Source organism: Eurosta solidaginis, chromosome 2, assembly GCF_040869045.1.
Source record: "Eurosta solidaginis isolate ZX-2024a chromosome 2, ASM4086904v1, whole genome shotgun sequence".
Lineage (NCBI taxonomy): Eukaryota > Metazoa > Arthropoda > Insecta > Diptera > Tephritidae > Eurosta > Eurosta solidaginis.
In genome coordinates, this window is record NC_090320.1 from 67,813,358 (window position 1) to 67,832,545 (window position 19,188).

The window sequence follows — 19,188 nt, forward strand, 5'->3', positions numbered from 1 at the left end:
GGACAATCTGGAAAATTGAAGCAGTCTCTCTGTAAAAGATCAAAGCGACCTGGCTATTTTTAAGATGACTAACTGTAAGTCTGTAGACGCTTTAAGCACAAAATAACATATAAGCGCATTACAACGACATCGCTGGCTAGATTTCTTTAAGTTGAGCCTAACGGTTCGTCAGTACTTTACATAGACGTTTGTACAACGCCCGTACTGAGGAACACTATCAAGCGCCAGGATTTACATTTGTGCTCAAGGTCCTAATAGATTGATACTGATCGAGTTCGCCAGCTCGCAATACCTACATCTGCTGCTACTGAAATTTTGCAGCCCCGAAATCATATGCAACTCCTGTCTCCTTTTAATTTCCCTCAAACGGATTGAGCGTCTATCGTCGTCTCATCGAATACTGCACCCTCCTTTGCCTACTCATTTGCCTTTTCTTTACTTTATGTCCCTTTATGGCCGGGAATACATTATAGATGTATAGTCCGGCTTGATCAAAATTTTGCCAATGCTTCACTGCTTTATTATCCTAAGCAAATCAATAAAAATAATTTTTTCAGCCACAACCATTTCAACAAAGTTCATGATACCACCCTTTCAAAGTAGCCGCCTAGTGACGCCCTCTTTCGTTAGGACCTTTATTTAAGTTTAGGTTGATATCTATCACTGAAATAATGATTTTTTGCAACAAATATAAGACTAATGAATATTTAAATAAATTCACATCACTGCATAAACAAAAAGAAGAAAAAACATATTAAGTATTTCATTTATATAAATGGACCAGAAGAAATGAAAAATGTATCTTTAAATATTAATACTCGTGCTTGTTCATGAGCTTAAAGCAAATGTGAATCTGGCCAGGGGAGCACCAGTATAATGTAGCCACTTTTGGCTGAAATGATTCCCAAAAATGGATAAGCATTCATCAATGACTTTCGCTACTATAGGCTGGGCCATATATGAAATGCTTTCATTTCCAACTGATTTCTGATAACTGCCTGTTGCCAGAAAACGCAGGAACGTGGATAATTTAGTTGGAGTGGTAAATGCGTGCTATGAAATGTATCTTTGAAATATATTTGTATTTCGTCAAAGATATGTTGAAATATTTCTTTGTTAATGCGAAAATTTTGAACAAATCTCCAAATAAAATTATTTTGTAAACAATGTCAACACAGGCGCAATTCGTTATTTTACTACTCAGCGTCCGGTAAGTGAAGAACGTTCGAGCGGTCTCTCAATATCCGCCTTTGGATTTTTAATTCTTCTTCTTGGGACACTAATCGAGCAATAGCTTGATACATTTTTATTATATTTATTTCATTTATTTTGTAAACTTTATGGGCGTGCGCAAAAACAAAACATATGTGCCCAGAGTTGCAAGTTTGTCACTTGATATCTTATAGTTGACAAACGACGTAAAGCTACACGATAAACGACAACGTAAGATTCAGAATACCATGAGCACACGATATCGTCCAAGCAGGTATCGTTCGTTGAGCGTATCGTTCGCCAAACAGAATGAGGCTGATAATCTTGTTGAACTTTGATATTCAAGTTTTAAGATAACGTCTGTAAAAAATTTTCTTAGGAACCAATATATAAAAATCATTCGAAGTTGCATAGAAATGTTTAGATTTCTGGATTATCCGGAAGTTTCTTCAAACCCGAAAGCAAAATTTCCAAGTTCGGACGATTTTTGTTTATTTTCTCGATACCTGGGCTATTCAGCGAAAAAAATGCCCAATCTTGTTGTATAATTATGGGGTTTGGAATAATGTACTTAGTTTGAAGAAGTTACCCAAATAGCGGTGGGAAGATTCCAAATGTTGTAAATGGACTTCCTAAATATCTCGGTCCCTGTTTCATCAAAAAAACTATGTTATCCTAAATATTATAACGTAAAAAATCCCAAAGCTATATCCAAAGTTTAATTACACTACGTTGGGGTTCGTTAAAACTCGAAAGCAAAATAGCCAAGCTCGGAATATTTTTTGAATTTTCAAGATCTCTGAGCCACACAGACAACATTTTTTCCCTCATACTGAATTGCAGTGGGGTTCTGAATAATGTTCTTAGATTGAAGAATCTAGCTCTACGGGAAGTTACCCAAATAGCGGTCGCAAATTCCACATGTTGTAAAAGTACTCTCTAAATATCTCGATCCCTATGCAATAAAGAGAATTCTTGTATCCTAAATATTATAACGTAATAGACCCTAAAGTTTATTTCACAGTTTCAGGTTCAAGTTCAAGTTCCTGAAAACACGAAAGCAAAATTTCAAAACTCGGACCATTTCTTTGGAATTTCACGGTTCCTAGACAGCTATACTTTTTTCCTATATAATGTATTGTCAGGGGGTGCTGAAGTTTGTTCTTAGTTTCAAGAATCTAGCTCTTCGGAAATTTACTAAGAAATGGATTGCAATATTCGCCAATTTTGTATGTAAATTGGCGGAAAAACTCCACACGAAATTAATATAAAGGAAGTAAAAAGCAAACAAAATATAAAACAAGTAAGGAAGGCTAAGTTCGGGTGTAACCGAACATTACATACTCAGCTGAGAGCTGTGGAGGCAAAGTAAGGGAAATCACCATTTAGCAAAATTAACCTAGGGTAACCCTGGAATGTGTTTGTATGACATGTGTATCAAATGGAAGGCATTAAAGAGTATTTTAAGAGGAAGTGGGCCATAGATCTATAGATGGACGCTATTTAAGGATATCGCCATAAAGGCGGACCAGGCCTGACTCGAGAATTTGTTTGAACGATATGGGTATCAAATGAAATGTGTTAATGATAATTTTAAAAGGGAGTGGGCCTAAGTTCTATAGGTGGACGTCTTTTCGAGATATCGCCATAAAGGTGGACCAGGGGTAACTCTAGAATTTATTTTGTACGATATGGGTATCAAATAAAAGGTATTAATGAGTATTTTAAAAGAGCGTGGACCTAAGTTCTATAGATGGACGCCTTTTCGAGATATCGCCATAAAGATGGACCAGGAGTGACTCTAGAATTTGTTTGTACGATATGAGTATCAAATGAAAGGTGTTAATGAGTATTTTAAGAGGGCGTGGGCCTTAGTTCTATATGTGGACGGCTTTTCGAGATATCGCCATAAACGTGGACCAGGGGTGACTGTAGAATTTGTTTGTACTATATGGGTATCAAATGAAACGTGTTAATGAGTATTTTAAAAGGGAGTGGGCCTTAGTTCTATAGGTGGACGCCTTTTTGGAATATCGCGATAAACGTGGACCAGGGGTGACTCTAAAATGCGTTTGTACAATATGGGTATCAAATGAAAGGTGTTAATGAGTATTTTAAAAGGGCGTGGGCCTTAGTTCTATAGGTGGATGCCTTTTCGAGATATCGACATAAAGGTAGACCAGGGGTGACTCTAGAATTAGTTTGTACGATATGGGTATCAAATGAAAGGTGTTAATGAGTATTTTAAAAGGGCGTGGGCCTTAGTTCTATAGGTGGATGCCTTTTCGAGATATCGACATAAAGGTAGACCAGGGGTGACTCTAGAATTTGTTTGTACGATATGGGTATCAAATGAAAGGTGTTAATGAGTATTTTAAAAGGGTGTGGGCCTTAGTTCTATATGTGGACGGCTTTTCGAGATATCGCCATAAACGTGGACCAGGGGTGACTGTAAAATTTGTTTGTACTATATGGGTATCAAATGAAAGGTGTTAATGAGTATTTTAAAAGGGAGTGGGCCTTAGTTCTATAGGTGGACGCCTTTTCGGAATATCGCCATAAACGTGGACCAGGGGTGACTCTAGAATTTGTTTGTACGATATGGGTATCAAATGAAAGGTGTTAATGAGTATTTTAAAAGGGAGTGGGCCTTAGTTCTATAGGTGGATGCCTTTTCGAGATATCGCCATAAAGGTGGGCCAGGGGTTACTCTAGAACTTTTTGTGTACGATATGGGTATCAAATGAAAGGTGTTAATGAGTATTTTAAAAGGGAGTGGGCCTTAGTTCTCTAGGTGGACGCCTTTTCGGAATATCGCCATAAACGTGGACCAGGGTGACTCTAGAATGCGTTTGTACAATATGGGTATCAAATGAAAGGTGCTAATGAGTATTTTAAAAGGGTGTGGGCCTTAGTTCTATATGTGGACGGTTTTTCCAGATATCGCCATAAACGTGGACCAGGGGTGACTGTAGAATTAGTTTGTACTATATGGGTATCAAATGAAAGGTGTTAATGAGTATTTGAAAAGGGAGTGGGCCTTAGTTCTATAGGTGGATGCCTTTTCGAGATATCGCCATAAAGGTGGGCCAGGGGTGACCCTAGAACTTTTGTGTACGATATGGGTATCAAATGAAAGGTGTTAATGAGTATTTTAAAAGGGTGTGGGCCTTAGTTCTATAGGTGGACGCCTTTTCGAGATATCGCCATAAAGGCGGACCAGGGGTGACTATAGAATTTGTTTGTACGATATGGGAATCAAATGAAAGGTGTTAATGAGTATTTTAAAAGGGCGTGGGCCTTAGTTCTATAGGTGGATGCCTTTTCGAGATATCGACATAAAGGTGGACCAGGGGTGACTCTAGAATGTGTTTGTACGATATGGGTATCAAATTAAAAGTATTAATGAGGGTTTTAAAAGGGTGTAGCCCTTAGATGTATATGTGAAGGCGTTTTCGAGATATCTACCAAAATGTGGACCAGGGTGATCGAGAACATCATCTGTCGGGTACCGCTAGTTTATTTATATATGTAATACCACGTACAGTATTCCTTTCAAGATTCCAAGGGCTTTTGATTTCGCCCTGCAAAACTTTTTCATTTTCTTCTACTTAATATGGTAGGTGTCATTACCATTTTACCAAGGTTTTTTCTAAAGTTATATTTTGCGTCAATAGGCCAATACAATTACCATGTTTCATCCATTTTTTCGTATTTGGTATATAATTATGGCTTTTTTTTTCATTTTTCGTAATTTTTGATATCGAAAAAGTGGGCGTGGTCATAGTCGGATTTCGGTCATTTTTTATACCAATACAAAATGTGTTCAGATAAGTACGTGAACTGAGTTCAGTAAAGATATATCGATTTTTGCTCCAGTTATCGTGTTAACGGCCGAGCGGAAGGACAGACGGTCGACTGTGTATAAAAACTGGGCGTGGCTTCAACCGATTTCGCCCTTTTTCACAGAGAACAGTTATCGTCCTAGAAGCTAAGCCTCTACCAAATTTCACAAGGATTGGTTAATTTTTGTTCGACTTATGGCATTACAAGCATCCTAGACAAATTAAATGAAAAAGGGCGAAGCCACGGCCATTTTGAAATTTTCTTTTATTTTTGTATTTTTTTGCACCATATTATTACTGGAGTTGAATTTTGGCATAATTTACTTATATGCTGTAAAGATATTAACTTTTCTTTTAAAATTTGAATTTAAAAAAAAATTTTTTTAAAAAGTGGGCGTGGTCGTTCTCCTATTTTGCTAATTTTTATTAAGCAGACATAAAGTAATAAGGGTAACGTTCCTGCCAAATTTCATCATGATATCTTCAACGACTGCCGAATTACAGCTTGCAAAACTTCTAAATTACCTTCATTTAAAAGTGGGCGGTGCCACGCCCGTTGTCCAAAATTTTACTAGTTTTCTATTCTGCGTCATAAGCTCAACTCACCTACCAAGTTTCATCGCTTAATGCGTATTTGGTAATGAATTATCGCACTCTTTCGATTTTTCGAAATTTTCGATATCGAAAAAGTGGGCGTGGTTATTGTCCGATATCGTTCATTTTAAATAGCGATCTGAGATTAGTGCCCAGGAACCTACGTACCAAATTTCATCAAGATATCTCAAAATTTACTCAAGTTATCGTGTTAACGGACAGACGGACGGACGGACGGACATGGCTCAATCGAATTTTTTTTCGATACTGATGATTTTGATATATGGAAGTCTATATCTATCTCGATTCCTTTATACCTGTACAACCAACCGTTATGCAATCAAAGTTAATATACTATGTGAGCTCTGCTCAACTGAGTATAATAAACATTGATTGAAATCGCATGTGTACCACAAGTTCATATCTGCAAAATGATGTGTCACATGTGACATGCAAGAATCGCAAAAATTTCGATATTCTTTTAATTTCGTTTTTCGTCTGCTATGATTCGCAGCTATCGTCAGCTACACACAACTATGAAAAAGGATAAAACTTTAATCATAAAAGTTAGTAAAATAAAAAATAAAATAAAAGACGATTTCGGAGTTAGTGACAAAGTTATATTAATGTTTATATGAGGCCACTTACACGTGTGGATTATCATTTATGTTTGTGTTTTTGTCAATCCAAATATTAAAGATATGTATATTTGTACTACCTTAATAATTATTTTGTTTGTTCAATAAAAAAACGCAAATTTAGAAATAAATCAAAGTTATATTATATACCCATATATGTAGAAATAAATGAGGCGACATTAAACAAAGTCACAATATCATTCAAACGCACAAGCATAAATTCAGGCGTTTTACGAATCTTGCGCTAATCGTGCTATTCTTATTTTGTTTTCCCTAGTCATAATATTCCCATAGAATAGTTACAGACATTTACTGTTCAACAAATAGGGTGAAGAGTGTTATATGCTATAGCAAAAATAATAAGAAGACGTAGCCATAGCAAAAGCAATGCTTCTTTCAATAAATCCAAAGAAGGCAGACAGCAATTGACGCTTTTATAATAAATTGTACCATCGTGGTTTAGGTTCGCTGCTAGAACTATCTTCTCTAGCATTAGGTTGGAGAAACCCCATGAAAGTGAGCAGCCTTATCTGAAGCCTCGTTCTGTCTTAATTGGCTCGAAGAGATCTATCCCAGCCCTCACGGAGCTGGTGGTGTTGTTTCCCAAAGCATAGCGGAATACAAGCAACTCCTTTTCGCGCTATCAAAGGCTGCTTTGAAGTCGATAAAGAGATGATGTGTGTCCATTCTCTAATCGTAGGTCTTCACCAGGACCTGAAGTTTCTTCAAAATCTGGTCGAAAGCAGAAGGACTAATCTCTCTACTGAAAAAATGAAAAAGTAGCACTACGAAAACTGGAACGTAATCTCCTCGGAGGTATATAGCATCTAGAAATTTTTTTAAGATAATTTGAGATATAACAAGTAAGGAAGGCTAAGTGCGGGTGTAACCGAACATTACATACTCAGCTGAGAGCTTTGGAGACAAATTTGTCTTTTTCATAGATACATACAAATGGTAATACTAAAAAGCGAAGCAACTTGCCTTTGCTATTTTTCTTCAGCTATCAAGATCGACCAAATTGTAGACCAAGGGTGACGTTTTTTGGAACGATTTTCCTTCATCCTTTGTCAAATAAGGCAAAATCACTACGTAGGAAAATTAATTTAGGGTAACCCTGGAATATGTTTGTATGACATGAAAGTTATTAAAGAGTATTTTAACAGGGAGTTCTATTGGTGGACACCTTTTCGAGATATCGCCATAAGATAGACCAGGGGTGCCCTAGAATATGCTTGTACGATATGAATATCAAATTAAAGGTATTAATGAGGGTTTTAAAAGGGAGTGGCCCTTATTTGTATATGTGAAGGCGTTTTCGAGATATCGACCAAATTGGGGACCAGGGTGCCTTTTGATTTCACCCTGCAGAACTTCTTCATTTTCTTCTACTTAATATAGGAGGTGTCACACCCCTTTTACTAAGTTTTATCTAAAGTTATATTTGGCTTCAAAAAACCAATCTTCTAATCACAATGTGTCATACCTTTTTTCGTATTTGCTAAATAATTATGGTATTTTTTTCATTTTTCGAAATTTTCAATAACGAAAAAGTGGATGTGGTGTGGTCATAGTCCCATTTCGGCCATTTTTTATACCACTACAAAGTGATTTCAGACAAGTACGTGAACTGAGTTTAGTAAAGAAATATCGATTTTCGTCAAATTATCGTGTTAACGGCCGAGCGGAATGACAGACGGTCGACTGTGCATAAAAACTGGGCGGGGCTTCAACCGATTTCGCCCTTTTTCACAGAAAACAGTTATCGTCATGGTAAACTTTTTCGACTTATGGCTTGAAAAGTATTCTAGAAATTAAATGAAAAAGGGCGGAGCCACACCCATTTAAAATTTTCTTTTATTTTTGTATTTTTTTTGCACCATATCATTACTGAAGTTGAATGTTGACATAATTTACTTATATACTGTAAAGATATTAAATTGTTTGCTAAAATTTGACTAAATTTTTTTTTAAGTGGGCGTGTTCGTCATCCGATTTTGCTAATTTTTATTTAAAACGCATATAGTAATAGGGGTAACGTTCTTGCCAAATTTCATCATGATATATTCAACGAATGCCAAATTACAGCTTGCAAAACTTTTAAATTACCTTCTTTTAAAAGTGGGCGGGGCCACGCCCATTGTCCAAAGTTTTACTTATTTTCTATTCTGTGTCATAAGGTCAACCCACCTACCAAATGTCACCGCTTTATCCGTCTTTGGTAATGAAGTATCGTACTTTTTCGGTTTTTCGAAATTTTCGATATCGAAAAAGTGGGCGTGGTCATAGTCCGATTTCGTTCATTTTAAATAGCGATCTGAAATGAGTGCCCAGGAACTTACATACCAAACTTGATTAAGATACCTCAAAATTTACTCAAGTTATCGTGTTTACGGACGGACGGAGATACGGACGGACATGAATAAATGAATTTCTTTTTTCGCCCTGATCATTTTGATATATAGAAAGCTATATCTATCTCAATTATTTTATGCTGTTACGGGGTACCATTCTGCTCAGCTGAATATAAAAAACCACTCACGTAATCCTGCGATTCCCTCATAACCATAGTAACCTGCCAAAGAACAATAATTTTCATTTAAGTTGACCAGGTTTACCTAAATTACGAGCTTACTGAGCTATTGCCCGTTTGAATGAGCTGCATTTCCTTGCCTCAATATTTATATTTTGTGCTTAAATAATTTCACAAGTTTTATTTTTCTCCACCTTCAATCATTTCAGATACTTCACGCGCTGGTGACAAATACGAGACAACCTCAACAGTAAGCGGTTACACAAAATACATGAAATTAAAAATACGTTCAGTGGGCCCCAACGATTTCGGTACCTATCGATGTGTCGCTAAAAATTCATTGGGCGAGACGGATGGCAACATAAAACTTGATGGTAGGTGGAACCGATATGAGTTGTGTACGAAGGGTTTACAAATACCACCAATTGTAAAGTAACAGGAAAATATTACTAGCTTCAAAATTAGATCCATATCTTCGTACATAATTTTGGCTTCTTTTATTGAATTCTGTTGATGCCATTAATGGAGCATTTGGAGGATATTCCCATTGTTTCTGCCCTATAATTTTGGGTGCCATTCTATGTATTTCTTTCTTATACCATTTAAGCAAATCTTCTACCTTTTTTTTTTTGGTTGAGTTGTTTCCATTGTTTTACCAGAAATTTGTTTAACGACCAAACTGAAGAACCCTACCAAAAACCAAGACCTATGTTTACCCCATATGTCTAATCCCAGCAGGTCAGGGGGCTTAGAATATAACCGCGGTAGGTATGCCTGTCGTAAAAGGCGACTAAAATACCAAATTGATTCAAGAGGCTGTGTAGCGCAACCTCACCTATCCGTGGCGAATTCTGTTTTATTAACAGCCGAGGCTCTGCCGGCCCCGAACTCCTGATGAATGTGGGTGGAAGGGTTGGAGGGAGGACGGCCTAGATGTTCTCATGTGGTCATACCATCCCGAGATGGTCGGACTAGTACCTTTATGGTGCTTGTTACCAGAAAGAACCGGATCTGCATCCGCAAAAGGACCACTAATATTGATAACACTGCCCAAGGTCTTCGCGAAATGTCTTTATCGCTACAACAACAACAACATATGTTATAAAATTCCTCCGTCCTTTTAATTCTAAAAATTTTGTAGCATCTATGCCACTTGCTGATGGATCTGACAGTTGTATCACTCCATATAGCTGAAGTCTTAGCATGGCAAGCGCAGGACCGACAACAAAATGTGTCCGATCGTTTCCTACTCCAACCCTTCCAACACTTTTGGATATAGGCGTTGAAGAGATCCGTAAATACAGATGTTCTTGACTTTTTTGCTGAAGTATGGGCTATATTTGGCACACCATCCGGTCCTGGAGACTTACTGTCCCCAAGTACCTCCTCCTGCTCTGTTATTTCTAGGATTTCCGTACCTTCGAGGACTCACTTTGATAGGCCTCACTTTGATAGGTCGTGTGTGGGCTATGTAGGTATTGTGTAGCTTGTCATATCATGGCGATGAGCGTGCCATCTGTGCCCTTCGTCGCACCTTGTGGTATTTTATAGGCTCCTCTGCTATTTCCTCATTCCACCAATATATCGGAGTCCGATTTAATTTTGCGCGACCTCTGGGCATGGCAGCATCACACGCCATACTTAATGGCTTAGATATTTAAACCGACAGATCTTCCGCATATGTCCTTCGTATTATGGCATCATTGCATACAAAATCAAATGCTTCTGGTTTAAAAAGGTGTTGTTTCCATATTCTTCTTTGCAGTTGGTTAGAAGCTGTTCTTGGTGAAATTTCCACTAGCTCTGGGCTAATAGCTTTGTGGTCGCTATGTGTGTAGGTATTACTGATGGACCATTTTGCTCGCCTCGCTATTTCGCTACTAGCAAACGTGAGATCTTAAATGGAGCGTCTATTGCCAGTGTCGAGTGTATATTTCCTTGCATCATTTAGAAGTTCTAGGCTCAGGGGTGTAAGGCTTTCGAGAAGAACTCTACCTCTATCGTTACTTCTACTACTACCCCTTACAGTTGACCATGCATTGAAGTCTCCACCTATTATAATCGGGCGTTTACACTGTGCTTATATGGTCATCCCAAGAATGAGTTAGTCACTACGCATCAGAGTAGAGGAAGAAGTAGTATCTTTATTGACGAACCTTATTAGCTGATCATGTTATCTATTGGTATCCTTCAGCATAGAGCCTAGACAGCACCCTCAAACCGAATATCACCAGTTTCAAAAAATATGACTAGCCGCATAGTACACTTCTTTTAATCGCTTACAATATTCTTTGGTGGGTACTTTGCCGTTTTGCATGTATGTGTAAGAAAAATGATACTTTTAATTCCAGGCATTCTTTGCGGAGAGGTATAGCAAATGCTTAGGGCTTTCTTGATGATAGCATGCTCGTTTAAACAACAAATGTCTTTGGTTCAAGTTCCAAAAAAAAGCATCATGAAACAAGTAAGGAAGGCTAAGTTCGGGTGTAACCGAACATTACATACTCAGCTGAGAGCTTTGGAGACATAATAAGGGAAAATCACCATTTAGCAAAGTGAACCTAGGGTAACCCTGGAATGTGTTTGTATGACATGTGTATCAAATCAAAGGTGTTAATGATTATTTAAAACGTAGTGGGCCTTAGTTCTATAGGTGGATGCCTTTTCGAGATATCGCAAAAAGGGTGGACCAGGGGTGACTCTAGAATGTGTTTGTACGATATGGGTATCAAATTAAAAGTATTAATGAGGGTTTTAAAAGGGTGTAGCCCTTAGTTGTATATGTGAAGGCGTTTTCGAGATATCGACCAAAATGTGGACCAGGCTGACCCAGAACATCTTCTGTCGGGTACCGCTAATTTATGTATATATGTCATACCACGAACAGTATTCCTGCCAAGATTCCAAGGGCTTTTGATTTCGCTCTGCAGAAGTATTTCTTCTACTTTAATATGGTAGGTGTCACACCCATTTTACAAAGTTTTTTCTAAAGTTATATTTTGCGTCAATAAACCAATCCAACTACCATGTTTCATCCCTTTTTTCGTATTTGGTATAGAATTATGGCATTTTTTTCATTTTTCCTAATTTTCGATATCGAAAAAGTGGGCGTGGTCATAGTCGGATTACGGCCATTTTTTATACCAATACAAAGTGAGCTCGGATAATTACGTGAATTGAGTTTAGTAAAGATATATCGTTGTTTGCGCAAGTTATCGTGTTACCGGCCGAACGGAAGGACAGACGGTCGACTGAGTATAAAAACTTGGGGTGACTTCAATCGATTTCACCCATTTTCACAGAAAACAGTTATCGTCATAGAATCTATGTCCCTACCAAATTTTAAAAGGATTGTTAGATTTTTGTTCGACTTATGGCATTAAAAGTATAAAATATAAATAAATGTAAGGCGCGATAACCTCCGAAGAGATCTAAGGCCGAGCTTCTCTTCCAATTTGCGTCGTGCTCCTCTTGATTTTCCCTACAAATTGGCCGGACGGGACCAACATGTCTTATGCCGACTCCGAACGGCATCTGCAACGCAGATGAGTTTTCACTGAGAGCTTTTCATGGCAGAAATACATTCGGAGCTCTTGCCAGTCACTGCCGAGGGGCGACCCCGCTTAGAAAAATTTTCTTCTAATTGAAAAACATTATTTCTAAAATTTTGATGTTGCTTTGCCCGGGAGTTGAACCCAGGGCATACGGTGTGATAGGCGGAGCACGCTACCATCACACCACGGTAGCCGCATTAAAAGTATCCTAGACGAATTTATTGAAAAAGGGCTGAGTTACGCCCATTTTGAAATTTTCTTTTATCTTTAAAAAAAAAATGTTTAAGTCAAATTTTAACAAAAAATTTAATATCTTTACAGTATAAAAGTAAATTATGTCAATATTCGACTCCAGTAATGGTATGGTGCAACAAAATACAAAAATAAAAGAAAATTTTAAAATGGTCGTGGCTCCGCCCTTTTTTATTTAATTTGTCTAGAATACTTTTAATGCCATAAGTCGAACAAAAATGTACCAATCCTTGTGAAATTTGGTAGGGACATAGACGATAACTGTTTTCTGTGAAAATGGGCGAAATGTGTTGAAGTCACGCCCAGTTTTTATACTCAGTTGACCGTATGTCTTTCCGTTCGGCCGGTAACACGATAACTTGCGCAAACAACGATATATCTTTACTAAACTCAGTTCACATAATTATCTGAACTCACTTTGTATTGGTATAAAAAATGGCCGTAATCCGACTATGACCACGCCCACTTTTTCGATATCGAAAATTAGGAAAAATGAAAAAAATGCCATAATTCTATACCAAATACGAAAAAAGGGATGAAACATGGTAGTTGGATTGGTTTATTGACGCAAAATATAACTTTAGAAAATACTTTGTAAAATGGGTGTGACACCTACCATATTAAGTAGAAGAAATACTTCTGCAGAGCGAAATCAAAAGCCTTTGGAATCTTGGCAGGAATACTGTTCGTGTTATGACATATATACATAAATTAGCGGTACCCGACAGAAGATGTTCTGGGTCACCCTGGTCCACATTTTGGTCGATATCTCGAAAACGCCTTCACATATACAACTAAGGGCTACACCCTTTTAAAACCCTCATTAATACTTTTAATTTGATACCCATATCATGCAAACACATTCTAGAGTCACCCCTGGTCCACCCTTATTGCGATATCTCGAAAAGGCGTCCACCTATAGAACTAAGGCCCACTCCGTTTTAAATAATCATTAACACCTTTCATTTGATACACATGTCATACAAACACATTCCAGGGTTACCCTAGGTTCATTTTGCTAAATGGTGATTTTCCCTTATTTTATCTCCAAAGCTCTCAGCTGAGTATGTAATGTTCGGTTACACGCGAACTTAGCCTTCCTTACTTGTTTCCATATGGTATTGCCCCTCGGCAGTGGTTGGCAAACACTTAGACTGTAAATAATTTTGCTATGAATAGCTCCTGAGTAAAAACTGATATGCTTTGCAGAAAACGGTAGGAGTCGGCATAAGACTTATAGGTGCCGCCAATTTGTAGGAAAAACTAAAAAGTAGCACGAAGCAAATTGAGAAAAAAAGCTCGTGTCAATCTCCTCGGAGGTATATATTGAAAAGTTTTTATTTGATCTGTTTTACTTTAAAATCTCTCTCAGCCACATATAAGTAAAATCAGCTATATTTATTTCTTTTTTTAACAGAAATGCCTACACCCACAACTGCAATCATAACAGAAATGCCGGGATGGAACCATAGCTTGGGTACGTATAAAAGTATACATATCTCTGTTTATTTTTTTTTTTTTTTGTTTGCTGACACTGCTTTTGATGTTTCTGTTTCATAAATTCGTAAGTGCACAATATAAGTCTAGATCTTTTTATTTTCATGGGCTAAATTCTGAGGAATGAGCACGATCATCTTGCGTCTGCGTATACCATGTATTTTCCGTTTATGTTCCGCCCATTTGCAAGGACCGACAACGAAAAATAGTCCGTGAACCGGTCAATTGAGACATGTTATAGCGATAAGGACACTCACCGAAGGCCTTGGGGAGTGTTATCGATATTGATGGTTCTTTGACGGATGCAGATTCGGTACGTTCCGGAAACAAGCACCATTAAGGTACTAGCCCGACCATCTCGGGAACGATTTGGTATAACTACATGAAACCTTCTAGGCCATACCGCCATTCCACCCCCTAAATCCATAAGGAACTTGGGGTCGCCAAAGCCTCGGCTGTTAAAGAAACAGAATTCGCTACGGGTAGGTGAGGTTAACAATTGGGCTGGGGAAGCTATATATTGCGCTTGCAACACCTTGGAAGGGTTGCGCTACAAAACCCCTTGAATCAATTTGGTGTTTTAGTCGCCATTTACGACAGGCAGACCTGCCGCGGGTATATTCTAAGCCCCCTAACCCGCTGTGGTAACATCGACAAATCTAGTCTTCAATATTAATCATTTCCTAACCCTCAGAAATTGTTATCTTTGAGATGACAATGTGATTATCAAATGAGACTCAGCCTGGTATCCAGAATCAAGTCGCTTCTGTAAAATATAATCATTATTCAGATGAAGAGGGATATTTAAGCAATTTATCCGTTAGCTGTGTAGCGTAACCCTTTGAAGGGGTAGCTGGGGCAAGTTATAGCTTCTCCAACCTAATTGTATCAACCTAACCTATCCGTGGCGAATCCTGTTTGCTTACCAGGCGAGGCCCTGGTGACTACAAGCTCCTTATGGAACTGCAGGGTGGGAGGCGGAATGGCATAGATGACGATGTTAAATGGTTTCCGAAATGGTCGGGTTTGTACTTTTATTGTGCTTGATACCGAAACTTACCAGATCTATATAAGGCAAAAGGTCATTAGCATCGAATGCACTCGCTACAACAACAACATTATATTATTTTATTATTAACGGCATTATCATTTTATAATGAACCCACAAACACGGAATACTCATCTTTTCAAAGGTGTTTCCATTGCAGGAACTTGTTTTGTTTGTCGAGAGTTGTAACAGTGGCAGGAAAAGCAAACAAACCTTAATGATCAAGAATGCATTGTGTGGTTGGAATATGTGTAAAACCCTTAACCTTTCAGATGTATATTTCTCTAGGTGGTTGTGGCCGAATGAACAAATTGCCCGAAAATTGTTTATGGTAGCTTTTGAACTCATATCTATATTTTGGGTAGACACTGATGGTAAGCTAAAGTTGGAAGGCGATAATGCGACTCCGCCATAATTGCTCTCAGGGATTACTGATATATTTCACTAGCATCGTCATGAGATTTTGCATGAAGCGAGCATCTCCTTAGGTAAAGAAGATAGCTACTTTTGTGTATGTGGGTTGTTAATACAGATAATTTCTCTGTCTTACTGGTTAACCTTGTCTTGAAGGCAAAGTCTGACATCAATATAAGTGTTTTGGTCAAGGGTTTAAAGCTGCTGGCTATGTGGGAAAACCTCAGCTCATAACTGATGAACTGTCACCGATATCCTCTAACAGAAGTACAAGAATACTGCCATTTTCAACGGGAGACTAACATCCGTCAGGAGAGTAGGCTTACCACTACTGATATTTTTGTGTATTTAACCCTCAAAATGGAGTTTGCCGAGCATAATTCGACATAAGACTTTACCTACTGTATTTGGATGAGGTTGAATGCTTTATCATGCTCTTCTAGATTAACGGAGATGCCCCTAACTGAAAGCATAAGACTTAAATTGAATGGAGTTTGACGGCTTTTGAAACGTAGCCATATTCAACAACTCTTTTTGGACGATTCCTAAACGGCGTATCAATTCGGATCATAACCGCGGCTCAGCTAAGATACTTGCACGGTGAATAGCGTAGAATCCATAAAGCATTTATGGACTTAGCCCTTTATGGGAATTTTTTTTAATTTTAGAAGTTTTTGTACCAGTCGTCCGCAGATGATAAAAAAATTCTAAGGACCTCCTTTATATAAATTGACCAAAAAATAGAAGGCAATTTTTCCTTTAATACAGACATATTCTTGTTGAATTTTGACTAAAAAACTTTAACAATAGCTCTTGTAAACGAATTATGGGATTTAAAATTATAAAGGTAGAGTGCGTGATTAAATTTTAAATAACCAATTAGTTTATCCCGAGTACATGGTTTGTCTTAAATTGAAAGATTGCGCTCCACCTTTATAATTTTAAATCCCAAAATTCGTTTACAAGAGCTTTTGTTAAAGTTTTTTAGACAAAATTCAACAAGAATATGTCTTTGTTAAAGGAAAAATTTTCTTCTATTTTTTGGTTCATTTATATAAAGATAGTCCTTAAAATTTTTTTATCATCTTTTTATTTTCAATTGTTTATTAATGCCTACAAAAAGGCAATTGCAACTTTGATTAGTTATTTAAGTAATTCCTAAGTGAAAATTCTTATCTTTATTTATTTGTTCAAAATAGCTACCCGTTCTTTGGGGTTGCTCGGCCGTACTACGTCTATACAAAAATTATCGAAAATAAAGATGTTGCATGCGCGAACTTCGGTGGAAAGCAGCGGAGCGTAACAAAATTCTAGTAGGGCACTTCCACCACACCAAAAACTTTAACACAATTTTTAACATAATTTAAGCACAGATATACACTTATTGGAGTTTTAGTGAGTAAAAGTTAAAATTCTGAACAATTAGCTGAATAAAAAGTGTACAAATAATTATTAAATAACAAATACAGACAGTGGTAGTTTAACATATTCTGCTGTGGTAAGTGGTGAATGTGACCTACTAGAATTTTGTGAAGCTTGCCTCAAACGATTTTTCGTCTATGCAATGTCTCTATATTATATCGTTTCTGGTCTATATCTATATTAGGCTTAGTTGAATGTAGAAAGATGTATGTGTGCTACATATAAATCGGTGAATTATTATAGCTGTTCGACGTTCTTGATATTGGCGGAGCGGGTGAGTTGGACAAAGAGGATGAATGTGGTGAATGATTCTTGTTGGCGATTATTCTTGGCGAAGCTGGATAGCGCAATGTCATCGTTGTTGGTGAATATGATCACAATTGTTGAGGAATAAGTTCAACACAATTGATGATAAGGTGAATTTTCATTGATGGTGACTGTGCATCATAACAAGAGAACTCCACCTCGTTTGTCAGCTACTTAACTTGCGCAGCTGAAAATCGTGGTGAAATTGGCATACGCCTGAAAGTCTAAAAGAATCGTGGTGAAAGTCGCGTACGGCTAAAAGTATACAAGGACGTGCATTGAGTTGGGCCTTCAACGAGGTGGAATTCTACAACGCCTGCAACACTCAGAGGCTAGCCATGAAGATATGGCTTAATCTTCTAAATAGTTCGAACTGTGTGTCACGTAGCTCAAATTTTTTGATCAAACATTGCACTGACACTGAGTTTTAAACTATATTTCAGGTTTCAAGTCTCTAGATATCCAGGAAGTTAGTTAAAAATTGATTGCAAGATTCCCAATTTAAAATTAATTTTTTTGGTAAAATATTTCGTTGTCACCGGGTTCTGACTTACGGCCCAAATTTCATGTCTCTACGTCATCGGGAAGTTACTAGAAAATCGATCGCAAGATTCCCTCCATTTTTAAAGGATTTGCAGTTATCTTGACTAGCACGCCACCTAGCGGAACTTTGATTTCTACAAGTTGTATTGTCACTAGGCCTCTAACTAAGTGCCAAGTTTCAAGTCTCTAGGTCACAGGGAAGTTAGTTAAAAATGGATTGAAAAATTCCCAAATTAAAATTAATTTACCTAATATCTCAATCCATACGCCACCTAGCGAAATTTTTTTGATAAAATATTGCATTTTCACCAAGTTCTGACTTACGGCTCAAGTTTCGTATCTCCAGCTCACCGGGAAGTTACTCAAAAAAAATTGCAAAATTCCCCTCATTTTTCAAGGAGTTGTAGTTATCTCGCTTAGCGCGCCACCTAGCGGAATACTGTTTTCTGTAAATTATACTGTCATCAGGCCTCGAACTATGTGCCAAGTTTCAAGTCTCTAGGTCACCGGGAAGTTACTTAAAAATCGATTGCAAAATTCCCTGCGTTTTTTCAGGGATTTTCGTTTATCTCGATTCGTCTGCCACCTGGCGGCATTTTGTTTTCGACGAATTGTAGTGCCTGAGTTTCAAGTCTCTGCATCACCGAGAAGTTAGTTAAAATTCCTTCACCAAATTTCCATTTTAAAATTAATTTTCTGTATATCTCGATCCGTGCGTAAAATAGCGGATTTTATTCACTTGCATTGTAAAGTCCCCCAGATCTGAACTATGTTCTAAGTGTCAAGTGTCTAGCTCAACGGGAAGTTACCGAAAAAGACATTTCCGTGGGTCAAAAATTCGTACGGAAATCAGGGGACAAACATGAAAGGGACTTAATATAAAGGTAAAAAAATGAATGCCCGTTTGTGTGAAGCATCAAAAACTATACATCAATATAGTTAACCATTATACAAACTTTTTCATCGAGTCTTGAGAATGGTTTAGGAACAGGTCCGAGACCCCTCCGGTAGGTGTCAGTAGCTGTAGATGCCAATTTCCTACATGGTACATATCTTATATATAAAAAGAAAGCATAAAATGTATGTTAGTTTGTATCCGGTGTTTGAAGAAATGCGCCGGTCGATTTTGTTAAAACTTTCACATAACTTTCGTATACCGCAAGCGGTGGTTAGTACGTAGGCTTTGTTGCGATCGACGTACAGGGTCTCGAGATATAGGCCAAAACGTGGACCCGGGTACCCCTGGAATGTGTTTATAGAATATGGATATCAAACGAAAGCTGTTGACAAGTGCTTTAGGTGGGCGACTAGGGTTTCGAGATATAGGCCA

The 19,188-nt window shown here is 37.7% G+C and overlaps 1 protein-coding gene across 1 annotated transcript in view; it reads left to right on the top strand.

Annotated features, from left to right (window-relative positions):
- The window catches only part of DIP-kappa (Dpr-interacting protein kappa), a 421,153-nt gene that overhangs the window by 299,818 nt on the left and 102,147 nt on the right, over positions 1 to 19,188 (top strand). Inside the window, exons 9-10 of the mRNA XM_067769125.1 lie at positions 9,032 to 9,196; positions 14,046 to 14,105. Coding sequence (XP_067625226.1) covers positions 9,032 to 9,196; positions 14,046 to 14,105 — 225 coding nt within the window. The remainder of the gene's footprint in view (positions 1 to 9,031; positions 9,197 to 14,045; positions 14,106 to 19,188) is intronic.